The sequence below is a fragment of the Thalassophryne amazonica genome, chromosome 12, assembly GCF_902500255.1.
Source record: "Thalassophryne amazonica chromosome 12, fThaAma1.1, whole genome shotgun sequence".
NCBI lineage: Eukaryota > Metazoa > Chordata > Actinopteri > Batrachoidiformes > Batrachoididae > Thalassophryne > Thalassophryne amazonica.
The window spans coordinates 103,644,415-103,668,863 of NC_047114.1; the positions used below are offsets into that span (position 1 = coordinate 103,644,415).

At 42.6% G+C, this 24,449-nt stretch overlaps 1 protein-coding gene across 2 annotated transcripts; it reads right to left on the reverse strand.

The window, feature by feature from the left end:
• Positions 1-5,591: 5,591 nt before the first annotated feature.
• Positions 5,592-23,715, reverse strand: si:dkey-154p10.3 (zinc finger protein 629). Of its 2 annotated transcripts, XM_034183675.1 has the most exons (8): positions 23,413-23,714; positions 15,192-15,682; positions 9,759-10,359; positions 9,626-9,683; positions 7,960-8,106; positions 7,741-7,874; positions 7,525-7,648; positions 5,592-7,181 (listed from the first exon to the last, which is right to left on the reverse strand). In XM_034183675.1, exons 2-8 carry the CDS (start codon positions 15,648-15,650, stop codon positions 6,995-6,997), a joined length of 1,710 nt encoding a protein of 569 aa, XP_034039566.1. In that variant the 5' UTR covers positions 15,651-15,682; positions 23,413-23,714; the 3' UTR covers positions 5,592-6,994. The 2 variants fall into 2 exon arrangements, with proteins under 2 accessions (XP_034039566.1, XP_034039565.1); XM_034183674.1 differs by having other exon boundaries at positions 9,626-10,359; positions 23,413-23,715.
• Between the last annotated feature and the right edge of the window lie 734 nt (positions 23,716-24,449).

The window sequence follows — 24,449 nt, forward strand, 5'->3', positions numbered from 1 at the left end:
ATTAACACCTGCATCAAATCAGATCTGCTCGTTAGTCTGCATCTAAAAAGGAGTGATCACACCTTGGAGAGCTGTTGCACCAAGTGGACTGACATGAATCATGGCTCCAACACGAGAGATGTCAATTGAAACAAAGGAGAGGATTATCAAACTCTTAAAAGAGGGTAAATCATCACGCAATGTTGCAAAAGATGTTGGTTGTTCACAGTCAGCTGTGGATAAACTCTGGACCAAATACAAACAACATGGGAAGGTTGTTAAAGGCAAACATACTGGTAGACCAAGGAAGACATCAAAGCGTCAAGACAGAAAACTTAAAGCAATATGTCTCAAAAATCGAAAAATGCACAACAAATGAGGAACGAATGGGAGGAAACTGGAGTCAACGTCTGTGACCGAACTGTAAGAAACTGCCTGAAGGCGCTGAATTTGGGGGTGGGGGGGTGGGGGGAAACAACAAAAAACAGGCAAATGTCCCTATGTCTGTTCTTTTTATTTTATGGAGAAAAAACCCACACCACTGGATCTTTACCCACAGAAATGGTTGGACTATAACGCTCCATTGAAGAAGCCACGGTGGATGCTAGTGAGATAAATGTGTAAGCTGTGTTTGTAGCATTAGCTACTATCTAATTTACTCATTTTCTGGTGTGTTTGATACAACCAAACACTGCATGAAATAACACCATACATATATTAACGTTATGTAATCTTGGCATTACGGTGGTACTACTTGTCGGGTAGTATTTTAACTTGATTGTGCTTTTATACGAGCTTCAGCAGCACTGTGCGGTGCGGAGCAAGTAGTTCCTCATATTCAAACCGTCCATGCCGAGTGACAACACAAAGTAGTTAAAAATAATCGAGGGCCACTTTTTCATGTCATCTTCCCACTCTGTTCTGACCCGTGGGTGAGCCAGAGTCGATCCCTTTGATCTTTTCAAAAAGGTTTTTGATCCTACCCATGTAATCTCTTCCGTTGTTCTGTATTGAAAACACCACTCCCTGAAGTCCTAAGACAAAACAGAAGTGCCTCTTTTGTAAAAGTGGGCAGGGCTGAATAAGGTAAATACAGCAGTGCCGCAGTGAGGCAGAGGTCTTGGAAAATTAAACAGTTTTGACTTATGGTTTTGATTTAAAATCATCAAATTAATCGGGATAGAATAACTCCATTAATGCCAATTTTGTCATTTGTACAAAGTTAAAATATAACACGTATCTCTTAATTTTAAATAATGCACTAATTCTGAAGGTTTGTAACAAACACAGGCAGATGAGGTGGGCTTCATTGATAATTGGCAAAGCTTCTGGGGAAAACCTGGTCTTGTTAGGAGAGACGGCATCCATCCCACTTTAGAGGGAGCAGCTCTCATTTCTAGAAATCTGGCCAATTTTTTGGGATCCTCCAAACTGTGACTGTCTAGCGTTGGGACCAGGAGGCAGAGCTGTGGTCTTATACACCTCTCTGCAGCTTCTCTCCCCCTGCCATCCCCTCGTTGCCCCATCCCCATAGAGACGGTGCCTGCTCCCAGACCACCAATAACTAGCAAAAATCTATTTAAGCATAAAAATTCAAAAAGAAAAAATAATATAGCACCTTCAATTGCACCACAGACTAAAACAGTTAAATGTGGTCTATTAAACATTAGGTCTCTTTCTTCTAAGTCCCTGTTGGTAAATGATATAATAATTGATCAACGTATTGATTTATTCTGCCTAACAGAAACTTGGTTACAGCAGGATGAATATGTTAGTTTAAATGAGTCAACACCCCCGAGTCACACTAACTGTCAGAATGCTCGTAGCACGGGCCGGGGCGGAGGATTAGCAGCAATCTTCCATTCCAGCTTATTAATTAATCAAAAACCTAGACAGAGCTTTAATTCATTTGAAAGCTTGTATCTTAGTCTTGTCCATCCAAATTGGAAGTCCCAAAAACCAGTTTTATTTGTTATTATCTATCGTCCACCTGGTCGTTACTGTGAGTTTCTCTGTGAATTTTCAGACCTTTTGTCTGACTTAGTGCTTAGCTCAGATAAGATAATTATAGTGGGCGACTTTAACATCCACACAGATGCTGAGAATGACAGCCTCAACACTGCATTTAATCTATTATTAGACTCTATCGGCTTTGCTCAAAAAGTAAATGAGTCCACCCACCACTTTAATCATATTTTAGATCTTGTTCTGACTTATGGTATGGAAATAGAAGACTTAACAGTATTCCCTGAAAACTCCCTTTTGTCTGATCATTTTTTAATAACATTTACATTTACCCTGATGGACTACCCTGCAGTGGGGAATAAGTTTCATTACACTAGAAGTCTTTCAGAAAGCGCTGTAACTAGGTTTAAGGATATGATTCCTTCTTTATGTTCTCTAATGTCATATACCAACACAGAGCAGAGTAGCTACCTAAACTCTGTAAGGGAGTTAGAGTATCTTGTCAATAGTTTTACATCCTCATTGAAGACAACTTTGGATGCTGTAGCTCCTCTGAAAAAGAGAGCTTTAAATCAGAAGTGTCTGACTCCGTGGTATAACTCACAAACTCGTAGCTTAAAGCAGATAACCCGTAAGTTGGAGAGGAAATGGCGTCTCACTAATTTAGAAGATCTTCACTTAGCCTGGAAAAAGAGTTTGTTGCTCTATAAGAAAGCCCTTCGTGAAGCTAGGACATCTTTCTACTCATCACTAATTGAAGAAAATAAGAACAAGCCCAGGTTTCTTTTCAGCACTGTAGCCAGGCTGACAAAGAGTCAGAGCTCTATTGAGCTGAGTATTCCATTAACTTTAACTAGTAATGACTTCATGACTTTCTTTGCTAACAAAATTTTGACTATTAGAGAAAAAATTACTCATAACCATCCCAAAGATGTATCGTTATCTTTGGCTGCTTTCAGTGATGCCGGTATTTGGTTAGACTCTTTCTCTCCGATTGTTCTGTCTGAGTTATTTTCATTAGTTACTTCATCCAAACCATCAACATGCTTATTAGACCCCATTCCTGCCAGGCTGCTCAAGGAAGTCCTACCATTATTTAATGCTTCAATCTTAAATATGATCAATCTATCTTTGTTAGTTGGTTATGTACCACAGGCCTTTAAGGTGGCAGTAATTAAACCATTACTTAAAAAGCCATCACTTGACCCAGCTATCTTAGCTAATTATAGGCCAATCTCCAACCTTCCTTTTCTCTCAAAGATTCTTGAGAGGGTAGTTGTAAAACAGCTAACTGATCACCTGCAGAGGAATGGTCTATTTGAAGAGTTTCAGTCAGGTTTTAGAATTCATCATAGTACAGAAACAGCATTAGTGAAGGTTACAAATGATCTTCTTATGGCTTCGGACAGTGGACTTATCTCTGTGCTTGTTCTGTTGGACCTCAGTGCTGCTTTTGATACTGTTGACCATAAAATTTTATTACAGAGATTAGAGCATGTCATAGGTATTAAAGGCATTGCGCTGCGGTGGTTTGAATCATATTTGTCTAATAGATTACAGTTTGTTCATGTAAATGGGGAATCTTCTTCACAGACTAAAGTTAATTATGGAGTTCCACAAGGTTCTGTGCTAGGACCAATTTTATTCACTTTATACATGCTTCCCTTAGGCAGTATTATTAGACGGTATTGCTTAAATTTTCATTGTTACGCAGATGATACCCAGCTTTATCTATCCATGAAGCCAGAGGATACGCACCAATTAGCTAAACTGCAGGATTGTCTTACAGACATAAAGACATGGATGACCTCTAATTTCCTGCTTTTAAACTCAGATAAAACTGAAGTTATTGTACTTGGCCCCACAAATCTTAGAAGCATGGTGTCTAACCAGATCGTTACTCTGGATGGCATTTCCCTGATCTCTGGTAATACTGTGAGAAATCTTGGAGTTATTTTTGATCAGGATATGTCATTCAAAGCGCATATTAAACAAATATGTAGGACTGCCTTTTTGCATTTACGCAATATCTCTAAAATCAGAAAGGTCTTGTCTCAGAGTGATGCTGAAAAACTAATTCATGCATTTGTTTCCTCTAGGCTGGACTATTGTAATTCATTATTATCAGGTTGTCCTAAAAGTTCCCTAAAAAGCCTTCAGTTGGTTCAGAATGCTGCAGCTAGAGTACTGACGGGGACTAGCAGGAGAGAGCATATCTCACCCGTGTTGGCCTCCCTTCATTGGCTTCCTGTTAATGCTAGAATAGAATTTAAAATTCTTCTTCTTACTTATAAGGTTTTGAATAATCAGGTCCCATCTTATCTTAGGGACCTCATAGTACCATATTACCCCATTAGAGCGCTTCGCTCTCAGACTGCGGGCTTACTTGTAGTTCCTAGGGTTTGTAAGAGTAGAATGGGAGGCAGAGCCTTCAGCTTTCAGGCTCCTCTCCTGTGGAACCAGCTCCCAATTCAGATCAGGGAGACAGATACCCTCTCTACTTTTAAGATTAGGCTTAAAACTTTCCTTTTCGCTAAGGCTTATAGTTAGGGCTGGATCGGGTGACCCTGGACCATCCCTTGGTTATGTTGCTTTAGACGTAGACTGTGTTTCATAATTATTGTATGGCCTTGCCTTGCAATGTGGAGCGCCTTGGGGCAACTGTTTGTTGTGATTTGGCGCTATACAAGAAAAAAGTTGAGTTGAGTTGAGATGCCAAGGTGATTATGGTAAATGAGCCTCCATTAACACTGATTGGTTGACTCATTCATTCTATGTAAAAAAAACATGTTAATGTGACATGACTTTAGTATTTACATATGTGCTTTTGTAAAATATGCCATTTTACCAATATGTAAAAAAAAAAAGAAGCCATTTGCAAAAGCCAAGTTATTAGACAACCGTCTGATATAACCAGTCAAAATGCATAGAACACTGCCATCTACTGGCGCCCAGATGCTCAGATCCTAACCCATAATCCTTTGTGTACCAGTTTTTTGTTTTGTTTTTTTTGTGCACCAGAGAGTTGCTGCGGTTTAAACAACAGAATCCACAACGACAATTGTAAATGAACATTAGGATTATGGGATATCTCAATACTACTGGCCAGTAGATAGCAGTAGAGACCATAGAGCAAACAGGAAGTGATGCAACTCAGTGATTCCAACTGAAAATAATGGAGAAACAACCCGAGCTTCTTCTGGCATTTTTACATAAAACCACCACAATAACGTCTATAAACCCAGACAATATATTCATGAGACTTTTAAGCACAATATACAAAGAGTTTAATGTTGTTGTCCGCGTGGAGCCTGATCAGAGCGTCTCAAATGCATTTCTTCTGTTGTGACTGTACTGATTACCTATACCCATAATGCACCTGGACACAGCATGCCCACACTAAAACCTTCAAAATTAGTGCATTACTTTAAAACTAAAACATATAGCTGATATTTTCACTTTATAAAACTTCAGATGTGACGTTAATTTAAATAACTTGTCCGAAATTAGTTTGGTTAAAATTTTAACCATAAGTTAAAACTGTATGCCTCTGGATGACTTGGGTGTTATTGGTGGCGAGTTAGTATGGTGTCAAAAGCTATCTTGTGACTAGTTCTCCTCTCAGAGGATAGAGTGGTTTCTCCTGACACCAGCATTCTTTTGTTTACAGAGAACAGAGCTATTTATCTGCTACAAAACCCAGGTAAGTGCTAAAATCTTTGATAATAGACTTAAAGGTTTCTGAACTGTTAAACATTAGCTTTGATAATTAGCGGAACAGTGCTCACCACTGCGGGAGAGGCAGCACTGGAGCTGAAAGATGATTTGAGGTCTTTATTCTCGACATGCAGGACTGTGCACAGCAGCGGGACATAGCAGGCTGTAGCAGTGTGGTACTGAGGGTGTGTGATGGCATCGATGATGGGGTTATATATCGCAGAGTTCACGTAGGGCGTGAGCAGACGAACATAATGCCACCGAGCACAGTGACCAGGGGAGGAGCAGCAGAATCTCAGGTCTTTGCTCTCTGTGAAGTCGCTCAACTGCCTGCGAGTTTCTCCACAACCTTCATGTCACTTATTAGCAGGAAGCTGAGGAGACATCACCATGACAACAAGCTTTGAAAAACAAGACAGTGCACAGGATTGATCAGTTAGCATATACATCTATTGATCTATTTATTGATCCATTCTGCTGTTCTTTCCACTGTCAAAAATGATCCACCCAATCATGAATAAATCCATCCAACCAACAGCAGCCATCAAACCATAAATACAAAAAAAAAAAAAAAAAAAAAATTAACATGTCAATAAGCATAAAAACCACAGCCGACTGCAGAACTGCAGACAGTCCAAAGCATGAAGCCCAGAGCTGACTGAGACTGGAATCTGTTGTCAGGGAAACCATACAGCTGTGGGTTGGTCCTATTGGCCAGGTTCTGATTACCTGTGAGACGATGACATCACTTTGAAGTGTTTATCATTTGAAAATCAGAAGACAGTAAAATATCACACTCACAAAGTCACAGTGACATCACCAACAGCAGCCCCGCCCACCACTGCGCCATCCAATCCTGGCAACAGTCAGGTTTCTTATGTAACAATTCATAGGTTCATTTAACTTTTTTGATATTAAGCCATACATTTTTAGAAAGCTTATGAAATTTAGAGGGTAGGGGGGATTCCATTTTTGCCACTAAAGGTTGCTATGGCAGACATCTTGGATTTCTAAAAATGGAAACCTTCAAAAACTAATTTTCATTTTGTGGACTTCTGGTTAACTTGGCCTCAAAACTGAAGGGACTAATAAGGATCCAGACACAATTATTGAAACTGATGAAGAGTCATAGTGTTGGCTGCCATTCTGGGTTTAGTTTCCCAAAGTTGCCAATTTTTGGAAATCCAACATGGTGGTCATAACAAACTTGGGGGGGAAAAAAAAAATTCTCATTTCATAAGCTTTCATAAATTTACCAAATCTCCAAAAAACCTGAATGAAATTACACATGGAACCTGACCACAATTGAGTCACTGTGGGGGGTGTGGCTGCGTCAGACCGCCGCCCTGTCGGACTTCTGCTGGTCCTCTGCAGCGCCCTCGCAGGGTGGCGGGTGGTACTTGCGGACATGGCGGAGCAGGAGCTGACGGTCTGGGCTGGAGTACGGGCAAAGCTGGCAGGAGAACACCTTGCCGGTGTGGTGACGGCGAGTGTGCAGGTCCAAACTTTTCTTCTGGATGCTGGGACACAAAGACCAGATTCATGAGCTCAGAGCGCCACCTATGCAAGTTCAGGGTCCATCCATTCATTCTGAGTAACTGTGGGTGGATGAAATAAATCATCAACGAGTCAAATATTAACCGATATTCTCTGGAATATAAACATTTTTAAAACCTCATTTTTCCTCTCCCACTAATTTACAGACTGAATCTTTGTGACTGACAAAGAAAAAAAAAGGTGGTCAGTGGAGTGGCACAGGGTGGGGTCACGGAGTGCTTTCTGGACATGTTCAAAACACACGCTGAAGCTCCTCCCACCCCAAAGCTCCGCAGAGGTGACGTACGTGTGCTGCCTTCGTGTCACCTGCTGTATGTGCAGCTGGAGCAGCGGTACGGTTTCTCCTGACTGTGCGTGCGGTAGTGCCGCAGCAGGGAGCTCCTGTCGATGGACGCGTACAAACACTCTGAGCACCTGTACGGCTTCTCACCTGAAGACACACACACACACACACACATACACACACACAGTCAGTGGGTGGAGCTACACCTGACGAGCGGCGATGGGTCAGCAGACATTTACCGGTGTGCGTGCGAAGGTGCTGCAGCAGCGAGGCCTTGAGCCGGCTGCTGTAGGCGCAGTGAGGACAGCGGTGCGGCTTATCGCTGCCGTGGACACCCATGTGACGGCGCAGTGTCAGCTTGGTGGAGAAATTTCTGGAAGCATCAAAGAATGTCACACCTCCTTCTAATATGAGTTTCCTGTTGATACCTGCTGGAGGATTGTGGGTACTGTAGTTACCTGTGACACTGCACGCAGGAGAAATCCGATTTGTCTTTGGCTGGAGGAGGCGGAGTCTCCTTGCACTCTTCTCTTCCTCTAGACTGCTTCCTGCTTATTCTCCATGAAGCTCCGCCCACAGCGAGCTGTTGCAACACACTCTGATCTCTAAACCAATCAACACACAGACAACAAACATCCACCACTGATGTCATACAAAAATACTGCATTCTGATTGGCTCACACCCACAATGCACTTCATTTCTGAAACCATTTTTTATAAGATTCTGATGATTCACTTGACCCAGCTATCTTAGCTAATTATAGGCCAATCTCCAACCTTCCTTTTCTCTCAAAAATTCTTGAAAGGGTAGTTGTAAAACAGCTAACTGATCATCTGCAGAGGAATGGTCTATTTGAAGAGTTTCAGTCAGGTTTTAGAATTCATCATAGTACAGAAACAGCATTAGTGAAGGTTACAAATGATCTTCTTATGGCCTCGGACAGTGGACTCATCTCTGTGCTTGTTCTGTTGGACCTCAGTGCTGCTTTTGATACTGTTGACCATAAAATTTTATTACAGAGATTAGAGCATGCCATAGGTATTAAAGGCACTGCGCTGCGGTGGTTTGAATCATATTTATCTAATAGATTACAATTTGTTCATGTAAATGGGGAATCTTCTTCACGGACTAAGGTTAATTATGGAGTTCCACAAGGTTCTGTGCTAGGACCAATTTTATTCACTTTATACATGCTTCCCTTAGGTAGTATTATTAGACGGTATTGCTTAAATTTTCATTGTTACGCAGATGATACCCAGCTTTATCTATCCATGAAGCCAGAGGACACACACCAATTAGCTAAACTGCAGGATTGTCTTACAGACATAAAGACATGGATGACCTCTAATTTCCTGCTTTTAAACTCAGATAAAACTGAAGTTATTGTACTTGGCCCCACAAATCTTAGAAACATGGTGTCTAACCAGATCCTTACTGTGGATGGCATTACCCTGACCTCTAGTAATACTGTGAGAAATCTTGGAGTCATTTTTGATCAGGATATGTCATTCAAAGCGCATATTAAACAAATATGTAGGACTGCTTTTTTGCATTTACGCAATATCTCTAAAATCAGAAAGGTCTTGTCTCAGAGTGATGCTGAAAAACTAATTCATGCATTTATTTCCTCTAGGCTGGACTATTGTAATTCATTATTATCAGGTTGTCCTAAAAGTTCCCTGAAAAGCCTTCAGTTAATTCAAAATGCTGCCGCTAGAGTACTGACAGGGACTAGAAGGAGAGAGCATATCTCACCCATATTGGCCTGATTCTCTCCCCTCAGCCCCAACCAGTCCCAGCAGAAGACTGCCCCTCCCTGAGCCTGGTTCTGCTGGAGGTTTCTTCCTGTTAAAAGGGAGTTTTTCCTTCCCACTGTCACCAAGTGCTTGCTCACAGGGGGTCATTTTGACCGTTGGGGTTTTTCTGTAATTATTGTATGGCCTTGCCTTACAATATAAAGCGCCTTGGGGCAACTGTTTGTTGTGATTTGGCGCTATATAAATAAAATTGATTTGATTTGATGATGTTGTGCAGATATTTTTGTGATTTTTATTTAACTTTTGGTTCTTTTGCTTATGTTGTTTTTTTTTTACCGTAAGGTACACGGAATTGTACACGCCTACCTCTGAGGAAGGTCCACCTTCTTTGTGCCCGTCCTCCCGGCCTTCCTGTGTGTCCACCCTGAGGCCAACACCTCAATGTTAGTCATTCTTTTATGACTGCGATACCACAAAATGCAGTGAACGGTGTTCTGACCTGAGTGGTTGCCATGGCGATGCTGTAAACAGTTGTCATGTGTGCGGCAGTGAGTGATGAGCGATGCTGCGCTCCTGAACACCTGGCGGCAGACGCAGCAGCTGAACCTCTTCTTCTTCTTTTGCCGTTTCTGCTCTGTGGACTTGTTGAAGCTCCTCTTCCTGCTGTGGCTCCTCCAGTGGTGCTCCAGCTCCTCCCAGCTGATGGCCGACCAGCTGCAGCTGGGACAACAGAACCCGCCCTCCGTCTGATGTGACCTCACGTGAACATCCAGCAGCCGCCTGGACGGCAGGGTCAATGGGCACAGGACGCATGGCAGCCTTTGGTTTCTGGATGGCATCATCCTCCCTGACAGGCTGTCTGCTCTCCTGCTGGTCCTTACATCATCATCAGACGGCGGCGGGCACGCGACAGAATGCACTGCAGAGGGAGGAGCTCTGGTGGCAGAGATGCGACAAAGTCCCAGAGTCATGAGATGAGCAGACTGGGCTGTCTCCTCATGGGAGGAGGAGGGGCTGGCAGGACAGGTCAGGTCCACAGAGTCTCCCTTCAGGGGGAAGATGGTGGATTCGTCTTCATCCTCCTCAAACAGCGTGCTGACCTGCAGACAACAGCAAGACATTTGTAACAGGGGAACTGCACGTGTCAGTGCACACGCCGGAGGCAGCACAATGCATCATGGGATCATCTGTATGCCTACAGCTGGCGTCCATGGACGTTAAAAAAGAGATGCGGTACTTTTAAGTCAAATTTGGACCCAGAAAATGAGCCGTTATTAAGTCACAATTGGAAGCAGCAGCAGAACTAAAAAGGACTGAAACTTTAAAAGGTCAGATAAAGGATGTGATCGAGGTGAGTTCTGACTAACTTGCTTCTGGGATTTATTACCTTGTGAGTGATGTGTGGAAAACTGCACATATTTAGAGGTTTTAGAACAAATGTTGTAATGGAGATAACCTTTGAGATGGTTCAGATCGTATGTGTGCGTTGCTGAGACAAGAACATACGTCTCAGTGGATGAGAAAGAAAGAGCGACCAAAATCCAATATGGAGGGTAAGAAATCGCCTGATTCATTTATGCTTTATGTATGGGGAGGTGATGGTCTAGTGGTTAAGCGTTGGGCTTGAGACCAGAGGATCCTCAGTTCAAATCTCAGCCAGACCAGAAAATCAAAAAGGGCTCTTGGGTAAGGCCCTTAATCCCAGAGTTGTTCCCGGTGTGTAGTGAGCACCTTGTATGGCAGCAGACTGCCATCGGTGTGTGAGTCATCATTGTAAAGCGCTTTGAGCATCTGATGCAGATGGAAAAGCACTATATAAATGCAGCCCATTTAGCATTTATCCTCCGTGTCTGATCAAAGCAGCGATAAGAAATCCAGTTTCAGACAACCTGAGTGGAACCCTCAGCAGCAAACTTCAGCCATATTTATTTATTTTTTTTGTGGTGTACAGTAGCTCTGCAGGAGCACCCCAAATTTCACTGTCCTCCCCCCTCCTCTGTACAATGACAATAAAGGCTAATCTATTCTAATCACTTCAGCCAACCCCTAGTCAAGCACACACATGAAAAAAGAAGTCCTGGAAGAGACAATGGGATTCACCATGGCAACGGGGGCTAATCACCATATTTCTCCCAAACAGCAGAGAAATATTAGCACAGTCCCCATGAATAAACCCAGGCTAAATATCACGGGCCACTCAGTGTCTGTGTTCAGTGCTGTGGAAGGTTCCAGGTTCTCTTCTGACCTGGTGTAGTTTTTTTTTTGTTGTTGTTTTTGAAACTTTATACAGGACCACATTAGAAATAAGTAATACTCAGTAATGATTTCTGTTTGTATTTTACATTAATTCTTACCAAACAAATTATATTTAAAGCTGTTCAACCTTTCAAATTTCACTAAACTGACAAAATTTAGTTTCTTCTGAAATCCAAACATTATGATGTTGGTTTATCTTTGTAATCTGTTTGAAGATTTGAACTCATTTTAATGAAGAGAACTTATTTATCTGGGGGGAATTCCATAATGAACATATTATTTTCCTTTTCAAGTGTCCCTGCCACGCCATGACGTTTGTACATATTCTTGAAGAATAAAAAAAGCCTTTTCCACATGTTGTCTTTGTTTTTACCATAAAATTACACTGAACAAGGATTTAGACGTTTCGTTACCCATCTGAGAATTTGAATTTACCCCCTCCGAGTTGACCTACTTTTTCTCTGCGACGGATGTGACGTCATGCGAGTAAATGTGTCGAAGCGCGGCTCTGTTTACCAACACAGCAGACACGGACAGCGAAGGCATAGTGAGCAATTACAAGGTCTGTTAGAAAAGTATCCGACCTTTTTATTTTTTTCAAAAACCATATGGATTTGAATCATGTGTGATTGCATCAGCCAAACTTGAACCTTCGTGCACATGCGTGAGTTTTTTCACGCCTGTCGGTTGCGTCATTCGCCTGTGAGCAGGCCTTGTGTGAGCACTGGTCCACCCCTCTCGTCATTTTTTTATTGCAAATAAATGTCTGAACGATTTGGAGCTTTGCTGCATCAATTTTTTTCCAGAAACTGAGAGAGACCTCCAGGTGGACACCGTTCGAAAAATTAATATGGCTTTCAGGGACGATTTTATGGGGATTACACAGATTAAGGAGTGATCCAGACGGTTTAAAGACCGCCCACAGCTGCTGAGAGCGCGCCGCGCTCCAAGCGCTGATCGACAGGCTGACACCCCGCTGAAACAACCAGATCATTTCCAACATGAAGGCTTTGTTGATCCGGGACGTCGTCTGACTTTCACAAAAAGGCAGAAGGCGTGGACATCAGCACTTTTTCGGCACATTCCACTGTTACAGGAGTTTTTTTCATGGAAAGAAAAGCAGAGGGATGCACTACGGAGCTGTTCATTACGCGGCACAAAACCACCTCCGCGTTGGTCTCACAGGACGGCTTTCAGGTGGATTTCAGACGGCTGTCGGTTGCTTTTCAGTCGCGTGATTATCCGAGAAATTGAGCATGAGCTGGACATGCCCCAACATGTCCTGTGAGGCTTCATCACGGCGTTGCTTTGCGCCATGCGGCTCCACCGTGATGCGCGGAACTCCTCCGCACGTCTGTCTCAATGTGCCGAAAAAGTGCTGATGTCCACGTCTTTTCACAATTCCTGTGCTAGTCAGACGACATACCGGATCAAGACAGCGTCCAGTTTAGAAATGAACGGCACATTCCACTGTTACAGGAGTTTTTGTCATGGAAAGAGGAGTCCGCGTGTCGCGGTGGAGCCGCATGGCGGCGAAACAAAGAAAACTCACTTCAAACTGTCAAGTAAAAATTCTTTGTCTTCTGTAGTATTTTGATCTGTTCTATTCCAGTAAATGCACCAAATGGGTGCTGTGTCGCTGACTGTACAGTCAATAAAATACAAAATTAGGGCCTAAAGCAACTGACAACGTTGTTCTGCACAAAGTAACACTGTCACCAGTTTTGAAAACGCATGCGCACTGAGAAAGTCAAAACTGGCTTATTCACATTTAATTGGTAAAATGCTCTCACTCGTAAAACAAACTAGGGCTGCAACTAACGATTAATCGGTTATTTTTTCAATTAATCGTTTTTTATTTTTTACTTACATGTGAGTTTTGCCATTATTTCTTTGAGTTATATATTACAGCAACGTATTACAGCAAGAATCCACAAAAGTATTTTAAAGGCCTGACCAAAGTGTAATATGTGATCTTTAATAAGATATTTTCATGAAAAAAGACACAAATGTGCAGTTTACTGCATTTTATTTTTTTCTTGTGTAAAAACACAGCTTAGATGTGGTTTGACTGAAACAAATCGTCATTAAACTTAAATAAAACAGGGATGAAGTGGAGGTTTAAGAGTCACTAGGTGTTCACAGGAAACACTTATTTCTATATTTATTTATGTTCATTGTTAGTTGGTTTAATCTTTTCTGTTTTGTTTTATCAGGTTCTTTTTGTCTGTTTCTCTAAAACTGTATTGTGGCATTATTAGTTATTATTACTATTATTGTTGTTGCTGTTATTATTATTGATATATAAATAAAAATAAATGAATAAAATGTTACAATTTGTAATACATTTGACTCTTTTACAGCTTAATGCTAACTTTAACTTTGAAAACGCCATAGACATGCTAACGCGTTAGCATCGGTCCCGTTTTTAAGTTATAAAATACATCTATCAACTGTTTCAGAAGACTATAACAGGTCGGTTTAACATAAAAAAGGTAAATATTACTCACAGATATATACTCTTTAGGGTTTTAGCAGCAAAAAATTAAGATAAAGCGAAATAAACAAAGAACTGAAGCAGCAGATCAAAGCATTGCTTCAGTGCTTCAAAGCAAAGCCACACCCTGCTCTACTTGGGGAGTGTCTGCCAATGTTCTCATGATGACAGGGAGGAGAAGGACCGTGGCTCATGGCAAGCAGGAAACAGAGCGGAGAGGAGTGAAAATTCACACAGTCCCTTCCTCCGCGGTGGCGCCATCCACACTGACATTGCTGCTGCTTTGATGAGCACAGAATGGGATGGTGCTTTGAAAACAAGAGTATCATATTTCTGCCCCAAAACACACATGACACCACATGCGCGAGCGTATGTGTGGTTAAATTTTCCAAATGATGGAAATCCGTCATGGTGACAGAGAACTTTAACCCATGGATTATTTTGTTGGAACGAGCAGCCATCTGACATCACTGTGCATCTCTACTCTGTTTGGCTGTTGCTGTGCTTCCCAGCATCCCTTGCACAAGTCAGGGAAGCCCTCACGTGATCTGTGACATCACCATCACAGACTGTACGTGTGTCTAATGTCAGTAGTTTAAGGCTGTCTGTTCTTTAGAATTTTTTGCAGACATGAATTTTGACCATACTGTCAATGTCATGTTATGAATTCCCCATTTAAAGGCTAAGAATCAATTAACTAATAATTATAGTGGCATCAAAGAAAATTCTTTTTAGGACTTAAATATAAAAAAAAAGTAAATCCATACAGTTTTAACTTTACTGTAGTTAATGTTAGCTTTAGCTACAGTCATCAAACACAGCTGCCATACACACACCAACTAGCATGCTAATATTAGCATTATTACATGCAATAAGTTTGTACATTCATTCATTTGATAAACCTGTAACATTAGCATAATAGCAGAGATAAGTTGAGGTTAAGATAACCAACCAACAGTAACTATGTCTTACCATGTTATGATACTTTACTAATTAACAATAAAATGTCAACTTCGTGTAATAGCATTCTGGTGAAAAACATGTTTGTACAAAGATGCAAAAGGAAACTCTGCATCATGGGAACATCAGCAAAAGTGGGCACTAACAATAGCCTGCTACCAGGTTAGCTTGGCTCACAGCCACTTTGATTCTGTTATTTATGATTGTGTGGTGTATCACCTCACACGTGTGCGCGACCGGCAGCCCACCGTATGTGGTGATGTCACAGGTGGGTGGGCTCATATTCTCTAACATGCTGTACATGGGCAACAGGAACTCCTCGTCTTCCTCATTCTGCTTGGACCCTCCGTTCAGAGTCAGCTGGTACGGTGATTCCGCATGCTGGAACCCTGACACCTCGCTGCCGCTGTTAGCCACGCCCTCACAGCTGGTCCGACCCATGTATGGCAAAGCAGGTGAGTGGTGCTGGTCCAGTACGTGGCTGCAGATAGTGCTCTTTAGGCTGCAGGTGAACTGGCAAAGCTTGCAACGGAAAACCTCCACCAGGAAGGACTCCACCAGGTTAGCCGCCGCCACGCCCTCTACTGTGCTGCAGTACAGGGTGGAGCTCACCATCCCGCCCACCACCTGCAGCGTCACAGGGCTGATCTCATTGTACCGCTGCTTCACTGCCGCCATCTTCACACCATAACAGGCAGCTGTAGTTCAGCCTGTGAGTGGAACAAATAAGTACAAGGGGGCTGTGTGAACTTTGACCTGCAGCTTCTTCTGGTAAGAGAAGAAGAACAAAAAAAAAACAACAACAACAACCTGATTATATATACAGCGGGAAAAATAAGTATGGAACACGTCACCGTTTTTCTCAGTAAATATATATTCTAAAGGTGCTACTGACATGAAATTTTCACCAGATGTTGGTAACAATCCAAGTGGTTAATGCGCTTGGTTTCAGTGCAGAAGGTCCCGGGTTCAAATCCCACCCCTGCCACATTTCTCCATGTAATGTGGAGTTGCGTCAGGAAGGGCATCTGGCGTAAAACCTGTGCCAATTCAACATGCAGATCCACCTTGGATCTGCTGTGGCGACCCCGAGTGCAAACAAGGGAGCAGCTGAAGGGACTTACTAGTTGGTAACAACCCAGCTAATCCACACATATAAAGAAATCAAACCATAGTTGTCCAAAAAATTCCATTCAGATTCTTTACTGGTATTGTAACCAGCACCACAAAAGGTAAAGTGCAGCCTTTCAGTGCAAATATAAATCTGAGTAAATCACACGCAGACTGAAAAGGTCTGGAGAAGAAAATAAAATAAACAGAAAATTTAACAGAATTAAAAAGGTATGTTCAAAGAAAAATTTCAAAAGCTCAAAAAAAAAAAGTACAAGTTAAAAAAAAAAACGTTAGCGGTCTAAGAGTTATTGAACTAAATTTATCGGAAGCTAATTGGTCCGTTGATGGTTTTTGAAGTTAGCTGACAAGCTAATCTGCTAACAAAAAAGTTAAGTTTGATAATTAGCAGTTAGTGGAACTGTGCCCACCACTGAGTGGAAAAACATCATTTCACCATAAACCAGCCACAACCCAGTGCTCCTCACAAGATTTTGAACAGGGGAGTAAAAGAATAATCAGAAGAGTTGTCCAAGAGCCATGGACCACTTGTGGATAGCTTCAGAAAGACCTGGAATTAGCAGGTACAATTGTTTCAAAGAAAACTGTAAGTAATGCACCTAACCCACCACGGCTTGTGTGCATGCTCACCACACAAGACTCTATTAGTGAAGAAAAAGCAGTTTGATGCACAACATTTAGACAAACCTTTGAAATACTCGGAAAATTAATCTGGAAAGATGAGACCAAAACTGAACTCCTTGGATGCCACAAAACACACAATGTTTGGAGGTCAAATGTCACCAAAAACACACGCCCGACAGTGAAGGTTGGAGGTGGAACATCATGTTGTGGGGCTGTTCTTCACTGACAAACTTCAGATAACTGAAGGATGGATGTTGAGAGACATTCGTGACAAAAATCTACCAGGATGATGGAGATGAAAGGAGGGTAAACATTTCAGCAAGACAATGATCCCAAACACACAGACAACGAAACTCAACTGGTTTCAGAGAATGAAAATAAAGCTGCTAGAAAGGTCCAGCCAATCAGCTGACTGGAATCCATCAGAAAATCTATGGACAGAACTAAAAGGTCAGAGTTCATAGAAGAGGTCCACAGAACCTTCAAGATCTGAAGACTGTTTGTGTGGAAGAATGGACCAAAATCACACCTGGTCAATGCATGTGACTAGTTTCTCCATACAGGAGGCATCTTGAAGCTTCATTACCAGCAACGGCTTTTTTTTTCTTCAGTAAGCGTGTTCAATATTTTCCCCCGTCATCCCATTTTATTACACATAACTTAATTTCTGTACTTATTTCTGCAATTTTTGGTTTCTTTGTATGTTTGGATTATTTGAGTTGTGACTGACAACTGTTTAAAATTTCATATCAATAGCACTTTTAGAAATATATTTACAGAGAACAATGGTGACATGTTCCATACTTATTTTACCCGCTGTGTGTAAATATTATAATAAACACAATAACAAAAAGAAATAAATCATCAGCATGAAAAATATTCATTACATTTGAAAGTACTTAAAACTACAAATACATCTGACTAGGTCATCAAAAGATCTAAAAATATGACATCAAATATCACAAATATTCTTTGATCCTTAGGACCCTGTCACACCTGGACAATTTAGCTAGCGTATAACGAAAGGCCCGTTTCCACCGAGCGGTTCGGGTCGGTACTGCACGGTGTCGTGTGGGTCAATTCAATTCATTTCATTTATATAGCGCAAAATCACAACAAAGATGCCTCAAGGCATGTCACACAAGTAAGGTCTAACCTTACTAACCCCCAGAGCAAGAATACAGGGGTCAGTGGTAAGAAAAAACTCCCTCTGATGATTTGAGGAAGAAACCTCAAGCAGAACAGACTCAGAGGGGCGACCCTCTGCTTGGACCATGATACAGACACAATTGACAATACAGGAAATTACACAGGAAATTTGGGGAGATTTTGGGAGTCCATGCCGGTGCACAGGACAGGAGGCCTGTAGAAGAAGACACCCACTCCCATCTCTGGATGGAGCTGCACCTCAAACAGAGAGAAAAAACAGAACCAGGCATTGAAGAGTTTCAGTCAGGTTTTAGAATTCATCATAGTACAGAAACAGCATTAGTGAAGGTTACAAATGATCTTCTTATGGCCTCGGACAGTGGACTCATCTCTGTGCTTGTTCTGTTAGACCTCAGTGCTGCTTTTGATACTGTTGACCATAAAATTTTATTACAGAGATTAGAGCATGCCATAGGTATTAAAGGCACTGCACTGCGGTGGTTTGAATCATATTTGTCTAATAGATTACAATTTGTTCATGTAAATGGGGAATCTTCTTCACAGACTAAAGTTAATTATGGAGTTCCACAAGGTTCTGTGCTAGGACCAATTTTATTCACTTTATACATGCTTCCCTTAGGCAGTATTATTAGACGGTATTGCTTAAATTTTCATTGTTACGCAGATGATACCCAGCTTTATCTATCCATGAAGCCAGAGGACACACACCAATTAGCTAAACTGCAGGATTGTCTTACAGACATAAAGACATGGATGACCTCTAATTTCCTGCTTTTAAACTCAGATAAAACTGAAGTTATTGTACTTGGCCCCACAAATCTTAGAAACATGGTGTCTAACCAGATCCTTACTCTGGATGGCATTACCCTGACCTCTAGTAATACTGTGAGAAATCTTGGAGTCATTTTTGATCAGGATATGTCATTCAAAGTGCATATTAAACAAATATGTAGGACTGCTTTTTTGCATTTACGCAATATCTCTAAAATTAGAAAGGTCTTGTCTCAGAGTGATGCTGAAAAACTAATTCATGCATTTATTTCCTCTAGGCTGGACTATTGTAATTCATTATTATCAGGTTGTCCTAAAAGTTCCCTAAAAAGCCTTCAGTTAATTCAAAATGCTGCAGCTAGAGTACTGACGGGGACTAGAAGGAGAGAGCATATCTCACCCATATTGGCCTCTCTTCATTGGCTTCCTGTTAATTCTAGAATAGAATTTAAAATTCTTCTTCTTATTTATAAGGTTTTGAATAATCAGGTCCCATCTTATCTTAGGGACCTCGTAGTACCATATCACCCCAATAGAGCGCTTCGTTCTCAGACTGCAGGCTTACTTGTAGTTCCTAGGGTTTGTAAGAGTAGAATGGGAGGCAGAGCCTTCAGCTTTCAGGCTCCTCTCCTGTGGAACCAGCTCCCAATTCAGATCAGGGAGACAGACACCCTCTCTACTTTTAAGATTAGGCTTAAAACTTTCCTTTTTGCTAAAGCTGATAGTTAGGGCTGGATCAGGTGACCCTGAACCATCCCTTAGTTATAAGGGATGGTTATGGGGGGTTCCCATGATGCACTGTTTCTTTCTCTTTTTGTTCTGTATGCACCACTCTGCATTTAATCATTAGTGATCGATCTCTGCTCCCCTCCACAGCATGTCTTTTTCCTGGTTCTCTCCCTCAGCCCCAACCAGTCCCAGCAGAAGACTGCCCCTCCCTGAGCCTGGTTCTGCTGGAGGTTTCTTCCTGTTAAAAGGGAGTTTTTCCTTCCCACTGTAGCCAAGTGCTTGCTCACAGGGGGTCGTTTTGACCGTTGGGGTTTTACATAATTATTATATGGCCTTGCCTTACAATATAAAGCGCCTTGGGGCAACTGTTTGTTGTGATTTGGCGCTATATAAAAAAATTGATTGATTGATTGATCAGAAAGACAAATACAGTATAATTTGTCAGCATTAAGCAACAAGAAAAACAGTTAAGTCTGGCTTGGTTTGCGTAGCCACCGCTGGCAAAGCCCTTTTATTTGGTAGGTGGAAAACGTAAATATTAACAAGCACGTCATCGAGCGCGAGTACGCTGTGCACAGCCTCTCCCTCCGCTCCACACGGAAGCCAAACAGAGTAATTTAACACTATTTTATTTTAGTTTTGGTGGATTATGGGATTTATTTTCATTGTATGCAGAATGTTGTGACAAACGCTGATGTGAATGAATGAGGCGCTGTGACTCTTTCACCTTTTAAAATAAGTACATTTTCTTGTGGCACAAAGAACCAGTGTTCTCTGGTTCAGGCTGAGAAACAAAACACAGGGGGACTTCCTTAAAATGTTTCTTTCAAAAGAAACAAGAAACTAAAGTATTTTCAGACATTGTTTTCCAAAATCAGGAGGCTTCATGTGGATACGTTTTTGTGAGGCTGTGATGATGAATCCGGCTGAAACCAACAGGTCAGATAAAGACTTCATATATACTCCCTGTGTGATGGTTTAATATTTGAAACAGTCTGTACTGTTCACGTGAGGATGGCAGCTTTCAGCCAATCAATGGACATATTTTGATTTATGAGTAAATTATAAGCATGCCAATAATTGCATAATTTACCTATAACTTATGTTCCATATGTGCGGGATGTATGAGTCATATTTTGAAAATATTGTACATGCTCAAACTTGTTCAAGGTACTCGGCGTATTATGACGTATAACATCATGCGTGCTTAAACAAAACTTACCTGTAACTTATTTGACATACACCAGCGTTTTTTATATGGTCAACTTATACGAGTACAGGCTAAATCATCATGGTGTGACAGAGGTGTTTGATCATCATGAAGGATCTGTTTCTGTACTCAGTGTGAACGAAGGGACAAATTAGCTGATCCCCAAGACTTTAAGATAAGATCTTTACTGATCTCACAGTGGAGAAATTCACATTACTTCAGCTCTTAAAAAACACACAAGATGAGTGCGAGTAGAGGAAAATGTGCATCAAACAGCATGTGAAAAGATAAGCAATAATAATACTTGTAACAATACAATAAAATAAGAAATACTGGACATCATATCCAGCCTTTACCCAGATACCGACTGCTGGACTAAGCTGAGGTAGAGAAGCAGGTTTCCAGAGAAACTGGTGTTTCTCAGGGATATGTTCTGGCTCCTATACTGTTCAGTTCTTCCATGGACTGGATGGCGGGTTGGGTCATGGAAACCAGCAACTTTGCTACTTTTGATGACTAAAAAAGGTTTCCTGATCTTGACTTTGTGGAATCAGTGGACACTGAGAGGAATCACACAGTGTGGGTTTGTGACTGTCCAGGATCCAAACTAAGATCTGGGCTGTTAATGACTTCCTGGACCACTGGCTCGTGCGCAGAGTCCAGAGGCAGGTTAGTCCAGAGGCGGGTTAGTCCAGAGGCGGGTTAGACCACAGACGGGTTAGACCACAGACGGGTTAGACCAGAGGCGGCTTAGACCACAGACGGGTTAGACCAGAGGCGGGTTAGACCACAGACGGGTTAGACCAGAGGCAGCTTAGACCACAGATGGGTTAGACCACAGACAGGTTAAACCAGAGGCGGCTTAGACCACAGACGGGTTAGACCAGAGGCGGCTTAGACCACAGACGGGTTAGACCAGAGGCGGCTTAGACCACAGACGGGTTAGACCAGAAGCAGCTTAGACCACAGACGGGTTAGACCACAGACAGGTTAGACTAGAGGCGGCTTAGACCACAGACGGGTTAGACCAGAGGCAGCTTAGACCACAGACGGGTTAGACCAGAGGCAGCTTAGACCACAGACGGGTTAGACCAGAGGCAGCTAAGACCACAGACGGGTTAAAGCAGAGGCGGCTTAGACCACAGACGGGTTAAAGCAGAGGCGGCTTAGACCACAGACGGGTTAAAGCAGAGGCGGCTTAGACCACAGACGGGTTAAACCAGAGGCTGCTTAGATCACAGACGGGTTAGACCACAGACGGGTTAGACCAGAGGCGGCTTAGACCACAGACGGGTTAGACCAGAGGCGGCTTAGACCACAGACGGGTTAGACCAGAGGCAGCTTAGACCACAGACGGGTTAAAGCAGAGGCGGCTTAGACCACAGACGGGTTAGACCAGAGGCAGCTAAGACCACAGACGGGTTAGACCAGAGGCAGCTTAGACCACAGACGGGTTAGACCAGAGGCAGCTTAGACCACAGACGGGTTAGACCAGAGGCAGCTAAGACCACAGACGGGTTAGACCAGAGGCGGCTAAGACCACAGACGGGTTAAAGCAGAGGCGGCTTAGACCACAGACGGGTTAAACCAGAGGCAGCTAAGACCACAGACGGGTTAGACCAGAGGCAGCTAAGACCACAGACGGGTTAGACCAGAGGCAGCTAAGACCACAGACGGGTTAGACCAGAGGCAGCTAAGACCACAGACGGGTTAAAGCAGAGGCGGCTTAGACCACAGACGGGTTAAACCAGAGGCTGCTTAGATCACAGACGGGTTAGACCACAGACGGGTTAGACCAGAGGCGGCTTAGACCACAGACGTGTTAGACCAAGGCGGGTTAGACCAGAGGCGGGTTAGACCAGAGGCGGGTTAGACCACAGACGTGTTAGACCAAGGCGGGTTAGACCACAGATGGGTTAGACCAGAGGCGGCTTAGACCACAGGCGGGTTAGACCAGAGGCAGGTTAGACCACAGGCGGGTTAGACCACAGACGGGTTAGACCAGAGGCAGCTAAGACCACAGACGGGTTAGACCAGAGGCAGCTAAGACCACAGACGGGTTAAAGCAGAGGCGGCTTAGACCACAGACGGGTTAAACCAGAGGCTGCTTACATCACAGACGGGTTAGACCACAGACGGGTTAGACCAGAGGCGGCTTAGACCACAGACGTGTTAGACCAAGGCGGGTTAGACCAGAGGCGGGTTAGACCAGAGGCGGTTTAGACCACAGACGTGTTAGACCAAGGCGGGTTAGACCACAGACGGGTTAGACCAGAGGCGGCTTAGATCACAGACGGGTTAGACCACAGACGGGTTAGACCAGAGGCGGCTTAGACCACAGACGTGTTAGACCAAGGCGGGTTAGACCAGAGGCGGGTTAGACCAGAGGCGGGTTAGACCACAGACGTGTTAGACCAAGGCGGGTTAGACCACAGACGGGTTAGACCAGAGGCAGGTTAGACCAGAGGCAGGTTAGACCACAGGCAGGTTAGACCACAGGCGGGTTAGACCAGAGGCAGGTTAGACCACAGGCGGGTTAGACCACAGGCGGGTTAGACCAGAGGCAGGTTAGACCAGAGGCAGGTTAGACCACAGGCAGGTTAGACCACAGGCGGGTTAGAGGCAGGTGGACAAACACAAGGAGGAAGAACTGCTTCCACATGAAATCAAAACTTCCTTTTTTAGCGTGTTTGTAGACAGAACAAGAGGAATAAAAACAAAATAAATAAGTGTTGAAATCTGTTAAAAATATTATTTTTTAAACTTATTTTTACCCTTATTTTTAACTTAAAAATAAGAACTTACACTTTGCTAATGGCATTAGCATGCTACATCATCGAGTAGTACACGCACTACTTTTTTTTTTGACTGAAGGTCCAGTAAGGAGCTTGGCTGCGGTCGACGTCTCGCTCCAACACGCCTTAAGGCTGCGGATGGCCGTCAGACTCAGTTTAACAGCTAGTTAACCAGCTAGTTTAAAGGTGAACTTAACACATTTGATTGAAACTCGCCACTGAAAAAAAGGGATCCCGCCGTCCGCCATGTTGCCACTCCTTTCTTCTTCTTCTTCGTCGGGTCGTATTGGCAGTTGGCAAACCAATTTACAGGTGCATTACCGCCACTTACTGATTGGAGTGTGGTCAGGAGACTCTCAGAGAAGGAATAAAGCAAAAACAAAACTCTTCTCCCATCTATCGTTATCTTTGGCTGCTTTCAGTGATGCCGGTATTTGGTTAGACTCTTTCTCTCCGATTGTTCTGTCTGAGTTATTTTCATTAGTTACTTCATCCAAACCATCAACATGTTTATTAGACCCCATTCCTACCAGGCTGCTCAAGGAAGTCCTACCATTATTTAATGCTTCGATCTTAAATATGATCAATCTATCTTTGTTAGTTGGCTATGTACCACAGGCTTTTAAGGTGGCAGTAATTAAACCATTACTTAAAAAGCCATCACTTGACCCAGCTATCTTAGCTAATTATAGGCCAATCTCCAACCTTCCTTTTCTCTCAAAAATTCTTGAAAGGGTAGTTGTAAAACAGCTAACTGATCATCTGCAGAGGAATGGTCTATTTGAAGAGTTTCAGTCAGGTTTTAGAATTCATCATAGTACAGAAACAGCATTAGTGAAGGTTACAAATGATCTTCTTATGGCCTCAGACAGTGGACTTATCTCTGTGCTTGTTCTGTTAGACCTCAGTGCTGCTTTTGATACTGTTGACCATAAAATTTTATTACAGAGATTAGAGCATGTCATAGGTATTAAAGGCACTGCGCTGCGGTGGTTTGAATCATATTTATCTAATAGATTACAATTTGTTCATGTAAATGGGGAATCT